A 17,739-nucleotide genomic window follows, 5' to 3' on the forward strand; every position below is an offset into this window, starting at 1 on the left:
CTAACACCCCCAGGTCCTTTTCTGCCAGGCAGCTCTCCAGCCACTCTTCCCCAAGCCTCTGCTTTCAGAAAGAGGCTGCAAGGTTTAAACATATTCTGGAAGTGAGATACTCAAATCAAAGATGATACCTTCTCCTCCCACATGTTGTGGATCTCAGCAGCAGTGGATAATACTTCATAGCTGTGGATAAAGGGGAAATCTGACAGGACTGAAACAGAGGAAGATAAAGGTCTCTGACAGGGATTCACTTGGGCATCTTTTCATCTGTTTTCAGTCTGAATGCTAACAAATATTGGAACTAAAAAAAATGTTAAAATCTTAAATCTAACTTTTAGGTAAATTCCAAAATACTGGCAGGTAAAGGTTTTAAGCATATTAACGTTTTAAAGTATATACATATATTTATAAATGCACTGAAGTCCCTGGCATCTCTGAACCACTAAAAGTAATAAATGGTTTCACTAATTTGAGAAATTTGTTCCTTTTTTCCCATCTGGAAAGATAAAATCAGACAGACTTGTTTTACAGGGAATTGGATTTATCTTGTTATGACAGCATGTCGTGCAACCACCATCTGTTGAAAAACACTTGACAGTTCATTGGGGAAAGCAAAAGCTAAAACCTGGGCCATGTTTAACAAGGCCTATAGACATCCAGCAAGATGTGCTGAGTTCCAGACATATGATACCTGCTCCATTTCAAGAGACAGTGTTTCTCTGGGTAAATGATAGCCTGAATCACCTTTCCCTGATATTGGTGTGAGAGTGTGTTGACACAGGAAGGTAGTGGCTGAGAAGAAAATTTTGCAAAGGTCATCATCCATCTGGGGAGATCACTTCATTCTGTGCTATGAGTAAGGTCTCAGTCAACATTTACTGGTGTCCCAAACAAAATACGCATTTTGTATGTATGTCTGTAAAAGGAGGTAGCTTCACTGCAATGTCTTTGTACTTAAAACATGATAGCAACCTTGTATTACAGTTGTTACCATAAGGTTCAGGTTTAGTAAACTTGATATGTTGAATAACCATATCAGTCATATTTCTTATTTTCGTGTTTTGGTGATTCAGTAGTCAAAATTGAACCTCACTTCCACTAACATAGCTACACTTCTGTGCTAAAAGTAGTAAATATTTGATTTTTTTTTCTGAAAAAATGGAAGAAATATTAGGAGGAAAATCATTTATTTTAAGGAACATCAGTGTACAAGCAGGCTGCTTTTCTAGCAAGATCAGTTTTTTACTATAACAGCATTTCAATGCTGACACTTCCCAAGAAACTACAAAATTAAATTCTCAGAGTAAAATGCATGTTTACTAGGTAGTATAGACTTGTTCTGAAAGCCTTTATTCACACACACAAAAATCTTTATCAGTCTAAGTAATATTAGTGAAATTAGCAGGATTGGGCTCTTGGTCCGAAGTGTTTTCAAGATGGTGAATTCCAGATGCTATACTTTTGTCCAGCTGAACTGGATTTTTACTCATGCTTGGGGTTTTTTTTTATATTTATCAGAAAATTAATTTTTAAATAAAACGTATTTTTCATTGTGTTTCCAAAACATTTCTGAGATTATAATAATATTTCTTCACCTGGTTTAAAGAAAGATTTCTGGGACAAATAGTAAACAATACAGTAAGTAGTGTTAAAAAGATGTGGAGAAAGAGATGATTCCTTTCCTTTCCTATATTTTTAAAACAATCTATATGGCAAAATAAAATAAAAAAAAAAGAATGTAGACAAATGTTGAAATATACTGTAATTGTTGCAGTTTCTCTAAGAAGAATCTAGAATTCTTCTAGAATTCTGAGAATCTAGAATCTAGAAGAATGCACAGGTCAAGCATTTTGATACTTACAAGTGTTTTGTCTTAGTTATATTTTTGTAGATCTGTAATGCAGTTTTTAATTTCTTTGCATTTTCTCTTGTAAAACTTTGGATTTCTATGTAAATTAATTGTCCCTGGTGCTTACAAAACAGACATAAAGATTTATAGCTCTTACCATCTGATTGTATGTATCCTGCTTGTCACCACTCTTTTTGCCACTGTATTCAATTTGAAAGCATATCACCGTGTGGGAAAACGAGCCACTTTTTACATCTAATGTCTCATCACCTTTCAGCTGTAATGCTGTCATCTGTAACCCACTCAGGCTTGTGTAATTTATTTTGTGCAGCTAAAATATTCCAACTAACTTTTTTTTTTTTGTTCAGGAAGAATGTTCTACCCTATCCTTAAGGGTTTCCCAAAAATCTTTTAAGATGAAAAATTGTGATCCACAAATTTCCACTTGCTCTGTTCTTCTGTGGAGGAAACAGAAAGACAGGAGGAGTGTAACTATGCATGGGCACACATGTGTGTGTATGCAGGATAGAAAGCACGTGTATTCAGGTTTTCTGTTTATTCACAGTGTGGTGCTGTTACTTTATATCTTTTCTTTATGATTAATTACTTTGAATTCCATATATACCTTAAATACCTTTTTACAAATGAAGAAGAAAAAAGTTAAAGCTGAATGTTCAAATTGTTTCAAGTTTTGAAAGGACTATAAGTTTATATATTTATATACCTAGTGTTATTTAAATACCTGACAGTCTGAAGGGAGAAAGAATGGAGGACAAAAGGAATGGAACAGTATAGGATATCTTCTCTTTCTATTCCTACCTGAAAACACAAAATAAAGATTTTGAGCCTCGTTTGCATGAGCACACATTCAGCTGGTTACAAATATATTGCTCTGTAGGGTTTTCTCTATATTTTTGAGATGAACTTTATCTTCATAAAAATATTTCTGTGTTGCAGTTGGGTTCTTGGCTTTTGTCTATTTCAAGTCATTATGGACAAAAGCATAAATGAGCATAAATTTATTTTCTTATACTATCTTAATCTTACAATGCTGTGTTGTGAATATTTCAGAAGGTCACTTCACAGAATGTTGTTTTCCCTGTCTGAGAAAAGCCATGGATCCTAGTATATCCATAAAAAGATGACTGATCATGGAAAAACAATCATTTATTTTCCCACAGAAGCAAACCATGTTTTTTTATCATAACCAAAGAAAATAAAAAATACACCCAGGAAATCACTTATATGGGGCTTTTTTTTTTGGTCATAATTTATACTGTTTCAAGAAAAAAAATTATGAATATGTATATGGTTAAATTCAGGCCATGGAAGTCAATGTATGGGAAAAGCGAAGAGTCATCTTTACAGCTGCATGTCTAAATTTTTTTTTCCTTTACTTTGCAGTGACCCAGGGTGGGGATGCAATTGCATCTGATACATGTCCTGATCCTGGAATTCCTGAAAATGGGAAAAGGGTGGGCTCTGACTTCAGGTAGGCACATTTGGTTTTCTATATGACCAAGAGAAAGGTATTTCCTGTTACATGTATACAGAGAATGCAACTACAGATATCTATTGTTTCCCTAGTTTTAAATGTGTTGAGTCTTTGTCAAAATAGCTCCAGTCCCTTGCATATCTTGACTTGTTTTTGTTTGTTTCTTTTTTAAATCAATGCATTTTAAATAGGATTTTTAGAACTTAATAATCTTGTCTGTGTAGGAAAGGCAGAACTCTCTGGACAGCATAGAAGAAGAAACAGAGAGAAATGTCTGTTTTTCCACTATATAAATGTTGTTAAAAAGCTTGGGAAACATGGAAAATTCAGTGTCTGAGGCTGTGATGAATGCTATCTCCTTGGGTTTTTTTGTTTTCATCTTCTGTTACATTCATTAAAAAAAGAAGAGGAGGTCAAATGAACACCTATGGAGAAAGGAGGAAGGTTGCTCTTTCCCTGTTGGGGAAAAAAGGAAGAGACTTCAAGGTCTGGCAGAGAAGAGGGTCAAAGAAGGAGATGGGAGCCTCCAGCTCATGCAGAGATTTATAAATTGCTCAGCAGGGAATGGACAGCCAGACCTAAGAGTAAATGGAAAGGAAAATTTCATAGGAATTTGAAGGAATTGTGCAAGGTTAATCAAACCTGGCTCCTGAATCAAGGCTCTGCCAAGCTAGGGCATAACTGACAGGAAAAATAATTTTAAAAATCTATCCTATTTCTGACCAACCTACTCTTTTTTGGATTTTTCTCTATTTACCCTCAAAGGAGTCTGAGAACTCATAAACAACTGCAACATTAAGAGAATCAGTTATATGCAAAGTCATGATTTCATTAGCAACTGGGCAGCAGTTAAATATGTTTTAAAAAATAATGAAGTGAAATAAGCTTTTCAATAAATAGGCTAGAGAGAGACAAGCTGTCCAGAAAATGTTTGCTGTTATCCAGTTCTATATATTCAGATTCAACTTGGCAAGTACAGCTGCTGCAAGCAAAATTGTATGATACAAAAATATAGCATGCACTTGCTGCCCAAAGGTCTGCTGTTTTAGGAAAACAAACATAATTTTTATCTAGGTCTTTATTAACACTTGATGTATTGAAGAGAGAAACATCAGCTGGTAGAAGGCTAGGTAAAAATGGGATACTAAAATATAATTCTTTCTTAAGATGTATTAAAGCGTCTGCATGTGTTCATCTGAGGGATACCTGTATAATTCCACTGTTGTTTTGGAGAGTATTTTACTTTATTATTTGTGCAGGTATGCCTTAGTTTCCCTCCTCCACTTGAGTCTCTCCTCATAGCCATAAAGGGTGCAGAGCATACTTCTTCTGAATTCCTCCAAATCAAATACTTAGTTGAAAGAATTAAGGGCAGCATCTAGGATCACTCTGTTATTAGTGGAGAGAGAAAAGCATCTCTGGAAAGAGCTAATGTTTAATGGAAAATAGCATTAATTCACACCTGAAGGTGCCTTTCTTACTACTTTAACTGCAGATACCAGAGTAAGTTCAGAAGATTGGGGTGGTGAGGGAGCCTGAGCACAGACATATAAGAAGAGGCTGAGTTCTAGGTTTGCTCAGCCTTAAGAGAATCTGAAGGACCTTGTGGCTGTCTACAGCTACTAAACAGGAGAGTGCAGAGAAGAGAAAGCCAGACTCTTCTCAGAGGTGGACAGTGACAGGACTAGAGGCAATGGACATAAGTTGGAACATGGTAAATTACTACTAGATTCAGGATTTAAAAAAAAAAATAATGTTTTTACTATGAGGGTGGTCAAATACTGGAGCAAGTTTCCCTGAGAGTTTGTGGAATCTCCATCCAGAGAGGCATTCAGAGCTCACCTGAACAAGGCCCTCAGCCTTCTGTTCCAACTGGACTTGCTTGGAGTGGGGCATTGGAATAGGTGACATCCTCATCCAATCTAATTTATTCTGTGAATCTATGAATCTTGTACAGATTTTATGTGTTCATGATACACTGTAGGCCGGGCAGATTCTCATCTAGTTATGGTCCAAGTCAGTGGTACATGAACAATTGTTAAGAAACAACAACACATGCACTTTGATGGGCAGGTCTAAGAGCACTGTTAAGCTGGAAGAGGGTAAGAGAGACAATTACTTCTTTTCCCCTCTAGACTGTAGTCTGTAATTTGAAAGAGAAAGGGATCTAAAATAATTTTGGTGAAACAGGTCCAAAGATCCAAATGTGTGAGCCCCAACATGGAAGAGGCGAACAATAAAATTCCCAGCAGTGCATGAAAATATCAAGGAGTGGGAAAACCCAAAAAAACCTTAAAGCTCAAAGTGTATTTTAAGATATCTGAGGGAATCTAATGTCAAGGAACCTTGCAAAACATACATAACTGTATATTGAACACAGTCTCTTATGAATGAATGTGGGTTGAAAGTATCATCCTGAATGTCTGGAGCTTACTTATGAGCAATGCTTACTCAATTGACAGAGCAAGGCTATTCCCCTCCTTCCTTTACCCCATTCAGCCTCTGATAATATTTTCATTTCACCTAATGTATCTTACTGTTTATGGGGATAAATGAATGCATAAGCTGTTAAAAATAGGCACAAGCAACAGCATATAAGGTATGATAAATAAAACATGTTAATATACTTTGATCACTTATTAGTTGTGTGCATGTTTTGGGCCTCCAATTCTGAACATTATTTGAGAGACACTATAAAATTTTATTTTCCTCCTAAACCTTACTTGTTATCTGAAAACTGATTATGCAACAGCAACTGTTTTTCGTGTACTGTAAACTTTTTTTATATCTATTTAAAACATATCTTAGCTTTCTTAAAGTTTGTTGATCTATATCTAGCTTGACATTTAAATAGAGAATTTGGCTGGAATTTAGTTTTTCTTTCTCTAAACTGACAAATCAAGCTCTTCCGTAAGAGAAGGGAAAATAATATTTGCTGTTGCTTGTATTTCTCCAATGTAGTGAAAATACTGTGGAGAGTAAAAGAAAGGCAATGTTTTTTCTTTTCTAAGAGGCAAGTATAGACACCAGAAGTATCTATTGTTCTTGTCAGGTGAATGACAACTGTGGATATTAATCTGAACTAAAACATGTGAAAATGCACATTATTCAAAATCTTTTCCACTCTACTGGAAGATGTGTTGTGAGTGGGATTGATGGAAAGGCAGAGGGTTTATTTTCAAGACAACCTGAGACCCAACTGATTCAGTGATGACAAGTTCTTTGAAAAGGGTTTCATTGTTTTCAGCATAATAATAGCATTCATTCTAATATCATAAGGCAAACAAAAAGTTATTGAAATCTTAACCTTTTCATTCTGTCCTCCTGCCATGCTTTTACTGTGTTCAGTTAAGGAATTAGGGGAGGTGATTTTCAGTGATTTCAAAAAAATCCAGTGGATATTTGGATTCATTTTGAGCGAGAAATGGCAACTCAGACTTTGCTAGATAAATGAAAACATAATCAATAAAATTTGGGCGTCAATAACACATTCTATTTTTATGTGAAATCTCAAAACAGTAGATTGTTTAAATGAAATCTAAAATTATAAACAATAATATTTCAGCTATCCTTAAATATCATATGGTATGTGTGGTACTGTGAAAATACAATCATTTTCCACAATTCCATTGAGACTTGTAACAAAAATATCTTTTAAATTTTCAAAACAGATTTTTAAAATTAAATGAACTTTCTTATGCTTAGCATTTCTTACATAATTTTTTTCTTTTTAAAATGGCTTTTTTTAGTCAAATTCTAGCCTTCTTTATAAAAGCAGAGATTTTGCTTTGATACAGTTCAAATTGAAAATAGAGAAAGAAAAAAGAATAAATTGATTTCTTCCCCCTGTTGAAAGTTTACATAGAGAATTAACAAAACAAAACACTTCCAGTGCCCACAGATTTGCTCAGTGACGAGGGAGATAAAGCTGTGGAAAAAAATTAAAAACATTCATTGTTAACAATCGGAAATTAAGTGAAGTAATAATTTCCTTTGAAATCACAGATCAAATAAGTTAAATACGACTTTAAGAGGATGCCACCTTTTTAATGGAAAAATGTCAAGCAGAATCAATGGAGAAACTCAGAAATCTGGATGTTGCTTAGAGGATAAGGACTTTTATTGTAGACTGTGTGGCCCAGGTGCGTCCCCTCCCCTAAGATACTTATTTAGATAGGTGTGATTGTCTGGATACAGAAAATACCCTAGTGACTCAGCTCACCTAAGATTTCTCAGTATCCACTGATCTCTTAAACATCTAAAGTTATATGGTTTGATTCAGATATCTGCAATGTATGTATTATGTAACAACTATATATAGATAGATACATATATATAATTATGTGGTGGGTTGAACTTGGCTGGATGCCAGGTACCCACCAAAGCTGCTCTATCACTCCCCTCCTCAGCTGGACAGGGGAGAGAAAATATAATGAAAGGCTCGTGGGTCGAGACAAGGACAGGGGGAGATCACTTACCAGTTACCATCACAGCCAAAACAGACTCGACTTGGGGAAATTAGCTTATTTTATTACCAATGCAATCAGAGTAAGGTAATGAGAAAAACAAAACTAAATCTTAAAACGCCTTCCCCTCACTCTTCCTTTCTTCCCAAGCTCAACTTGACTTCCGATTTTCTCTGTCTCCTCCCACAAAGCAGCACAGGGGGACGGGGAATGGGGTTGCAATCAGTTCACCACATGTTGTCTCTGCTGCTCATTCCTCCTCACACTCTTCCTCTGCTCCAGTGTGGGGTCCCTTCCATGGGAGACAGTCCTCCACGAACTTCTCCAGTGTGAGTCTTTCCCACTGGCTGCAGTTCTTCATGAACTCCTCCAGCATGGGTCCCTTCCACAGGGTGCAGTCCTTCAGGAAGAGACTGCTCCAGTGTGGGTCCCCCATGGGGTCACAGCCTCCTCCAGGCATCCACCTGCTCTGGCATGGGGTCCTCCATGGCTGCAGGTACATATCTGCTCCACCGTTAACCTCCCTGGGCTGCAGGAGGACAGCCTGTCTCACCATGGTCTTCACCAGGGGCTGCAAGGGGAATCTCTGCTCTGGCATCTGGAGCACCTCCTCCCCCTCCTTCTTCACTGACCTTGGTGTCTGCAGAGTTGTTTCTCTCACATATTCTCACTCCTCTCTTCTGGCTGCTATTCTGCAGCAGTTTTTACCCCCTTTCTTAAATATGTTATCACAGAGGCGCTACCACTGTTGCTGATCGGCTCAGCCTTGGCCAGTGTCGGGTCCATCTTGGAGCCAGCTGGCATTGGCTCTATTGGACATAGGGGAAGCTTCTAGCAGTTTCTCACAGAAGCCACCCCTGTAGCCTCCCCACTACCAAAACCTTGCCACGCAAACCCAATACAATATTATAGTGTGACAGTCTGTACATCCATTTGGCAATATGTAGAACTTTTCAATACCTTTTTACTTTTTTTTGTAAGCCTCAAAAGAATTAAAATGACATTAAAATTATTTCCTTGAAAGTATCGGTTGTCAGACTCATGGCATAAACCTGATTTCTCACAATAGGTGCTTCGAAAAGGATGGATCTTAACTGATATTAAAGCAAGCTTAGCATATAGTGTAGCCACAGATAAACCGTGTCCAGAACTCTCTCAGTCATTCTAGTAAAACCTATGACTGCTCTTCTGTAGCCTACCTGACGCTTAATTAGAATTCTTTAAATGACTTTCAAAAGATTGTACTTGTCAATGCCTATAGCTGGTATTCAGGTTTCTCTCCACCTTGAATTCTAACAATCAGGAGCTTTTGAGTACTTCATGTTCCTTACCTTTCTCTTTAATTTGGCATTTTTGCTAGATTTTTTGTTTGTTTTTAATATGTTGTAGTCAGCATATTTATTTTGTGTCACTTAGTTTGTGATCAAACATTTCAAAAGATGATATCCACCGTGTAAAATACATGAAGTTCACATCATTAGTTCTTAGATACAAGCTATTTCCAGAGCTTTGGAAAAAAATACACTGTATAGAATAATAGTGAAACAAATTGAATCATCATAAGTGTGTAGATTATGTTAGTCTGTAACATTTTATGTATCTATTAATATTTTTATATTGCTGTAATGATGAAAAAACAGTCTAAACATTAAATCCTTCACTTATTGCATCAGATGTCAGAATATTTGCACTCCTCCTGTTTTTTTTTTTTTTTCCCTTCTCTCTTTCTTGGGGGGAATAATCAGGTATGTTAAATTATAAACTGCAATTGTAGACATCCAATAATTATACATTTCATTTCACTCTAGTTTTTTGTGTGTGTACAGTTTCATAATTCTCCTTACATGTCTTGATAGTAGCAAACTTCAGGGAAATGTTGAAGCGTTCATGTTGATTCACACATCATTAGACTTTGGGGAAAGTCTTTATCCAATATGATTTTTAAATACTTCAATTTTCAATTTACATTTATCACAACTAGGTAACGGGGTTTTTTTCCTGTTTCCATAGAAAAAAAATTCAGAGCTCATAATTTTAGGAAATTTGAGAAAATTCGTTTAAAAAAATAGGTGTTTAGAGCATAAAATGTCAATTAATTAATCCTAATATTTTCTTTACCAATAACAGAAACTAATTGTTTATGAAGTTGAGGTATGTATTTGGAATCATGCTTGGTCTATTTTTCTGAGGGTTTTAAGAATGTTCTGAAGGATAGTAGATTATGACAAATATAAAATAAATACAATTTTAGAAAATTATATTACTCTTCAAGGATTTCATGCATTTCCCATGAATTGCTGAAGGAAAGAGCCAATATTTCCCCTACCCTTCTGATTTTTTCACATTTAACAGATCAAGAAAGAAGTGTTAAGAAAAGTAGTTTTTAAACCTTTCCTAGATTTGGAGCATCATATTCAAATTTAAAAATAAAAATAAAAAAAAAAAAAAAGAAAAAGGATCCTACTACAGTTTTGTGAAAGAACTATAGAAGTACATCATAGTAATGATAAACAATATAGTTTGTCTCTGTGAAACCCTCTGACAAACTAACACAATACTTGTTCTTGAAGGACAGGAATGAGCTGGACATTAGTGAATGAGATTGTATTTGCTATTCTCCAGAGCACAATTTTAACCACTGAGCTTTCTGACTGCCATTTAGCAATCCCCTGGTGTTTAGGACTCAACAACTTAGAAAGACCAAACTGAGAAATCTGCTTCATCAAGATCACTTAGTTCACAACATGGGATTATCAGATACGGATTTAAAAGTTCAAGAAAGCTAACAACAAAACTTGTTGATTATGATGGGGAACAAAGAATGTCGCAAATAATAAATGGAAGCAGAAATGTAAATACTGTTTAGGAAAGCTCTCTTTGAGATACACAGTAACTATATGCAGTTTTTTAATTCTACATAAATATTGGTCAGCATTGTTCAGAAAGAAATTATTTATTAAAAAGAAAAAAGTTATAAATCAATCCAAAGAGATACATTTCAAAGTTACAAGTGTAACAGTCATATTTCAGACCTAACAAAAGTTATCATAAGCATAATTTTTAACAGAAAATTTCAACAAGCTTAGGAATATTCAATGAATGATTAGAGTTTGCTGAAATGAATATTTCCTGGTTGTACATGTTACAAATTACAATATCTAACTGCTTATTCTCTCATTTAAGAGAATATGGAGTGTTGAAATTATTCATGAAGTAAATTTTGCTGCCTGAAAGGATGGTGATTATATATTTTCTTAAGAAATATATCTCTCTATGCATTCATTGAAGTCATAGTTTAAAGGATGAAACTTAGTATCACTATTGCTTTATATTCCTGGCCTTACTTTTTTAAAAGGTGGGCAAACTAAATAGCAAACCTGTTCCCTATAGCATAAGTTGTTTTATATGAATATAATAATGATGAAGTACAATTTCCCACCTTAATTTCTTCATTTGGATCTAGAAATATTGTCATTTGGTGACATATAAATTTATTTGCGGGAGGTGTGATATTTAAAATATATTTTAATTCTTTTGTTCTTCCTCCCATTTTTCTCCTAGGGTGGGTGCAAGTGTACAGTTCTCCTGTGAAGATAATTATGTCCTGCAAGGCTCTAAAAGCATCACTTGTCAGAGAGTGACAGATACACTGGCTGCCTGGAGTGACCACAGGCCAATTTGCAGAGGTAGGTGCTATTTTTTGGAAGTTTTCCTGAAGTTTGGAAGAGTAATTTATAATTTCTGTTTAGAAATGCAATGAAATTATGTTCAAAACAAAGAAAAAAATATATCATATATATGTGTGTGTGTATATATATATGACTATATATATCCAAAGATCTTTCTGTAGCTGGAAGCATACAATCAAAGATGCAGAAACAGTATCGATTTAGGGAGCTAGTTTCTTTTCAGTAGTTTTCATTTCACTTTATCTTCCTTTTGTCATGTTAAACATTTTAATTAGAACTAGCTAGTTAGGTTTAGGTTAAAGTTTTCTAAGTAAATTTCTAAATATGAGCTCCTCACAATCATACTGTGTTCCTATCAGTCCCAGTTATTTATATAGTTCTCATTTTTTGGTAAATTCCCTTTTTTGTCATCTATTTTGCTCAACCTTACAAATGACCTAACCTTCTGACTTCTTTTCTAGATGTTTTCTCATTATGGTCTGACCCAATGAATAAGTTCCTCCCCCTGCTTTTAAGGAGGAGGGGGGACGTGGCTTTTTGTTTGTATGTTTTTCCGTTGTAATCTACTGCTGTCAAAGTACTCCAGAACTGAGGTATATAGGAAAAAAGAAAAAGTATATATCTATGTACAGAACTTTTCCTTTTTCTCAGTAAAAAAATTAATTTGGGCTGCACATTTGGATTGTGCATGTTAATGAAAGTCTTAACCCTAGAAATGTGCTTGCCTTATGTCCTCCTAGAACCAGACAACCTAGCCAGGAGAGGCACTGAAAAACAAGAAAAACCACCACCATTAATTAAAAAAAAAAGGAAAAAGAAAAAAAAAAAAAGAAATTATACAAATTATACAAATTGTTTGATATACTTCATTTGTCATTTTGAGGTAGATCAAAGAGATACTTCTTGTACTCACAAAATCTTATGCTAGATACCAGTTGCCAGGGCAGCAAATGATAGAGAGACTGTGAAGGGAAGGATTTGCAACACCTGGACCTAAACTTTTGCTTGCTCGAGAATGAGCTAAAGCATAATCTCACTTATATGAAACTCATATACTTATAAAAAAAGGTTTCATTACCCAGTTATTTCATAATACCAAAAGAAAAATATTTTTCTCCTGTTGCCAGAATAGATTTTTCAACTTGTATAATTACATATGTGATATACTTTTAAATTATTCTTTCTTCATTAAAGTGTTAACAGTTGTTGTGGGTTGACCCCAGCCAGCAGCTAAACACCCACCTAGCCACTCACTCCCTCGCCCCCAGCAGCATGGGGGAGAGAACTGGCAGAGCAAAAGCTGAAAACTCGTGGGTGGACATCAAGACAGTTTAATAAATGAAGCAAAGTTGTCTGTGCAACCAAAGGAAAATAAGGATTTATTCACTACTTCCAATTAGTGGGCAGATGTTTAGCCATTTCCTGGAAAGCAGGGCCTCAGAACAAGTGATGGTTACTTGGGAAGACAAACCTGTAACCATGAACATGGCCATTTCCTCCTCCTTTCCCTGAGCTTTTATTGTTAACCATGTTGTCATATGGTATGGGTTATCCCTTTGATCAGTTGGGGTCAGCTGTCCCAACTGTGTCCCCTCCCAACTTCGTGCCCACCCCCAGCCGACTTGCTGCCGGGGCAGTTTGAGAAACAGAGAAGGCCTTGATGTTGTGCAAGCACTGCTCAGCAATAGACAAAACACTGCTGTGTTATCAGCACTATTCTAGTTAAAAATCTAAACCACAGCACCATACAAACTGCTATGAAGAAAGTTAACTCCACTCCAATCAGACCTAATAAAAAAGTCTATAGAGACAGCTCTTGGATAAATTATTACAAGCTGTATGTAATATGGATAATATTACATAGGCACGTCCATGGAAAGACTGGACAATCTAAACATAGTAAAAAAGAAATAAATAAAAATCATACCTCCTACTCTTTCCAGAGCAGCAAAGCAATTGTGATTCATAAGTGTCTCTTGAGCTCAGTGTCTCTGTAGCTCAGTGTATCTAAATGAAAAAATCTAAATATACCCTCTCAGTACCTGGTCTCACACTGCTGCAGAATAACATGTTCACACAACTCCACTGCTCGCTCTTGTTTGGTGTTTTTTTTTCATCTCCTGAATTTATTGTTGTTTGCTAATATATTGCAGAAATGAGCTGAAGTAATCTCTGCGTGGTAAAAGTAATGCTCAGCAGAAAGGGGCTATTTGCTGCTGAATTATCTGTGTGTTATTACTATTGTTTGCTGTTCCTTCCAATTTATTAGCTGCGAATATCTCTATTATGCTTTATTCCCTCCAGTAAACTTCTAACAAAGTAGGATAAATTAGTCCTATACTTCCATTAAAACCTCAGTTGGAAAAACAAGTTACTTTCCTCAAACATACTTCCAAAACTGGAGCTCAAATTTCGCAACAGTCTGAGGGTAAAGTTAGCCAGTCTCAAAAAGTTATTTGTTTTTTTCTAAACACAGATTAATGTTGTTTAGGCTGAATGGTGTATAATTCTGGTTCAATATTACAACATTGCACGTGGTGCACATTTGTGGATGGTGGGTAGTGAAAGGTACAAGTTTTATTTGTAGTCCCTATTATTCCCAGTCCCTTTATTGACCTTCAAGATGCCAGTATTCATGGTGCTCATACCAAGCATTTAATAATAAAATACACAGTACAAAGAACTGCTTATCATATTTTCTAAATGATCATCAACTTAAAATGGAAAAGCTGATAAACTACATGGAACTACTGTGAACATAATGACTTCAAGCCTATGAGAATTACTGAAGAAGCTGAACTTTCCATTTACCCCAGAACGGGGACTAAAGTTCAGAATTTATGAAGCTGATGAATAGTCACAGGAACCGTCTTATTGCTGGCAGGTTCCTTCGTTATTTACATTAAACAGTGCCCATGTAACCACCTTACTTGCAAGGGCACAGCAGGGGCTGGGGATCTCCTGGGGACCCGGGAGCAGCAGGGTCACCACCCCATGCAGGGAGCAGGGCAGACCAAGGGCAGCCCCAGCCTTGGACACTGGGCACCTCCCTGGGGATGGGGGCAGGCCATAGCCAGGCTGAGACATCAGAGGCTGGATGGGGATCCAGGTCAACAAAGTCTGTAAGCAAGCACAGGCATGCTGCAGGCAGCTGCTCCTGAGACATTGCTCAGGCAGAGACTGATAGTCCAGTCCCACCCTGAAATGGATCCCCTGCACCAAAAGGCAGGGAGTGGTGGGAGTACCCAGGTGTGGCTGGTCAGGCCTGTTAGTGCTCTCAGGAACTGAATAGTGCTAACTTGAATGTTCCCAGTTTTCTTGAATTCCACACAAAAACCTTACAGCAATTCATTCTTGTTTTCTGTAAGTGATATACAAGGCTATCTAACAGTTTTTGTGCAATGACTTGCAATAACTCCATTTCCTAAACAGACCTCTAGGCAGAACTTCAATTGTAGCTCTTGCTTGCCTTTTTTTTTTCTTTCTCTCCTTTTTTTTTATTTTTTTTTCCTTCTTTCCAAAATTCAAATTGGAGAAGGATAAGAGAATAACAGCTTGACTGAAAAAAGAGCTGAAAGGGAGATGTTTCCTAGACTTTCTTCTTTGTGGATAGCTAGAGAAGGTTCAAACTGCATTCAAAAGCTTATTGCTACAAAGTTGCATCTAGTTCCTACTGTAGCAGAGCTTGTGCAGGACAAATTGAAAATAAATTAATAAATATTAATTGTCTGCTAGCTGCAGTGCTGGAGGTATAGTGCTTCTACCAGTTATTGGAATGAGAATGTCCTCTATTTCAGATCCTATGAATCTGGTCTTTTTATTCTGGCAATTAAAAGAATATGTTTCGCTTGATACAGCAGCAATATACCAAGTTTTCTGTATTGGTACTAGGCAGCATACAGTGGCATACTTAAATGTGATAAGTTCTTTTTTTCCTTGTTAATCACAGACAGCTTGTTAATAATTGTCAGTGATGCTTTGGTAGAATTACCTGTGTGAATGAGTGGTTATTTTGGCTTCTACTGAGATTGTTATGGAAGATTTCCATGTGATGTGTCTGAGACTTAAGTGAAATTTGTGGAAGTATATTAGGACAGTTTCTATTATAAACATAGATAGACATTTTCACAGAAAATTGAGTTCTAGCTGAATCAATCTAGACATGGAGCTCTAGTTAGTTCTCAAAGTCTAGTCTCTAACATAGTAAAAAGGACCAAGTGCTGGTAGCAGATTGTGATGGATGGATAAAAAAATCTGAAAGTAATTTTCCTCTAGTTTCCTTATTTCATATTTGTACCAGTCACACTTCTATTAATGTAGGATAATGTAGAAACTTCCTCACAGCAAGTTTGTGAGCTAAAGAAATGCTCGTATTTCATTCTCCAGAATGGAGGCAGCCACAGAGAAAGATGAAAACTAAAATTTTCCAAAGTACTAGAAATATGTTGGGTACTTTAATACAATATTCAGAAAAAGAATGACCAAGTTTTTAAGGACTGTAGTCATTCCTCTTGCCAGTACTGAAGAATCTAAATTACATCAAAAGTTAATGGAAGTTATGCAGATAAGTTCTGAGATTCAGATATTTGAAGATATACAGTGTCTAAATACGTACGATCTAGACTCTCTGTTTTAGCATGTTGTCAAAGTTTTGTAGTACCATAAACCTGAAAGTGGAATTTTAAATGTTTGAGTTCTGTAACTCCATTTGATATAACTGGAAATTATATGTCTAAATATTTTTAAATACTTGGAGATACTGAAATATTTTGAGAAGTTTGAATATTTTAGAAAATCTATCTCTAATGCTCTTTGGAAAATAACTTAATTCATAAAATAATTTCTTTTCAAAATGTTAACTATCCAGATTTGCGGAATGCGACAGAGGGATTGTGATGGTTTCACAATTGAATCTGTGCTTTACAAAAGTCGGGCTACTGCCTATAACAATTTTATATATTTTTCTTTCTAATTTTATTTCCTCTGGTGTAAAGAGCTAAGACACCACAGAAATTCAAGTTTAGGTTAAGGCTATGCTATTACATAGAGTCAAACATTGTGATACATGTTTTTTTCTTCCCCAAACATGGAGAAATAATGAAGGAGAGCACATACTGGTCCTTCTTACGTTCATACATAGAAGGCTCCCTCCATCTGGTTGGAGAGGGTAAATCTCTTTCTAAAGAGAATATTGATATGATGATTCTGAGAAATTAATTTACATAAAGTAAGAATAAAGTAATGTAAATGTTGGGCTGATTAATTGAAAAGTGTCAGTTTCCTTCCTCTGTAGGTCATTTTTCAGGATTTTTTTGACTGGCTCAAACATCTTCAAAGGCAGATTGTTATAGAATATATCAACATAATAATACTCTCACGGCAAGATGTTATTAATGCTACGGCAATTTTATAATGTTTATGTTAGAAAGAGCAACTGATCAAAAGCAATCTGATTTGTTGTTTATCATTTTAGCTAGAACATGTGGTTCTAATTTACGTGGCCCAAGTGGGATTATTACATCACCAAATTATCCAGTTCAATATGAAGACAATGCACACTGCGTGTGGGTCATTACAACAACTGATCCAGAAAAGGTATGCTTTTTCTCTTTGTCTCAATTAAAACTGTAGAATTTTGGATCTGTCCTAAAATTATTTCATACATATTTGCATGAATGTATGAACACATGCCAGTGTGTATGTTCATTTCAGCACAAAAATGACCAGAGTAGAGATGTTAAGAAAATATATCGGGCACTAGAAAAAAAATATAAATTTGTAATATCTGTGAAAATGTCCACTCAGAGTAATAGGTCTCAATTAAAATTTCCAGGTTATAAATAAATTTTCTAACGAAATACATAAAATCATACTCAAAATCACACATTACTAAATGAGTTGATAGTGGATTTTTCAAGTTGTATGATGATACTTACTCATTGTTGAATCTTAGCATAAAAAACAGATGTACATCTAAGTACTTTGTCTGGTCTTGTTAGGTGTTTTACTACCTACCTCATTTCTCTTTTCCATCCACTGTTTTCCAGCAATGATTCTAAATACATAACTATGAATAATTATGTATGGAATAGTAGTCAGTTAAGTATTACTTTGCAGTGTACTGAGATGCATTTTTATTTGTGTTTCTGTAAAACCAATTTAGTTCCTCAATAAAGGACAGAGACGCCCTACCTGTAGGAAAAAAAATGAAATAAAAAAATCTTTCACCTATATTTTACTTTT

The 17,739-nt window shown here is 35.6% G+C and overlaps 1 protein-coding gene across 1 annotated transcript in view; it reads left to right on the forward strand.

The window, feature by feature from the left end:
• Positions 1 to 17,739, forward strand: part of CSMD1 (CUB and Sushi multiple domains 1) — a gene marked incomplete at both ends in the record, with an annotated part of 1,257,610 nt that overhangs the window by 830,169 nt on the left and 409,702 nt on the right. The window contains 3 exons of the mRNA XM_082305706.1: positions 3,251 to 3,338; positions 11,369 to 11,493; positions 16,970 to 17,091. Coding sequence (XP_082161832.1) covers positions 3,251 to 3,338; positions 11,369 to 11,493; positions 16,970 to 17,091 — 335 coding nt within the window. The remainder of the gene's footprint in view (positions 1 to 3,250; positions 3,339 to 11,368; positions 11,494 to 16,969; positions 17,092 to 17,739) is intronic.

This window comes from Platalea leucorodia, assembly GCF_965183815.1.
Source record: "Platalea leucorodia genome assembly, chromosome: 3".
Taxonomy (NCBI): domain Eukaryota; kingdom Metazoa; phylum Chordata; class Aves; order Pelecaniformes; family Threskiornithidae; genus Platalea; species Platalea leucorodia.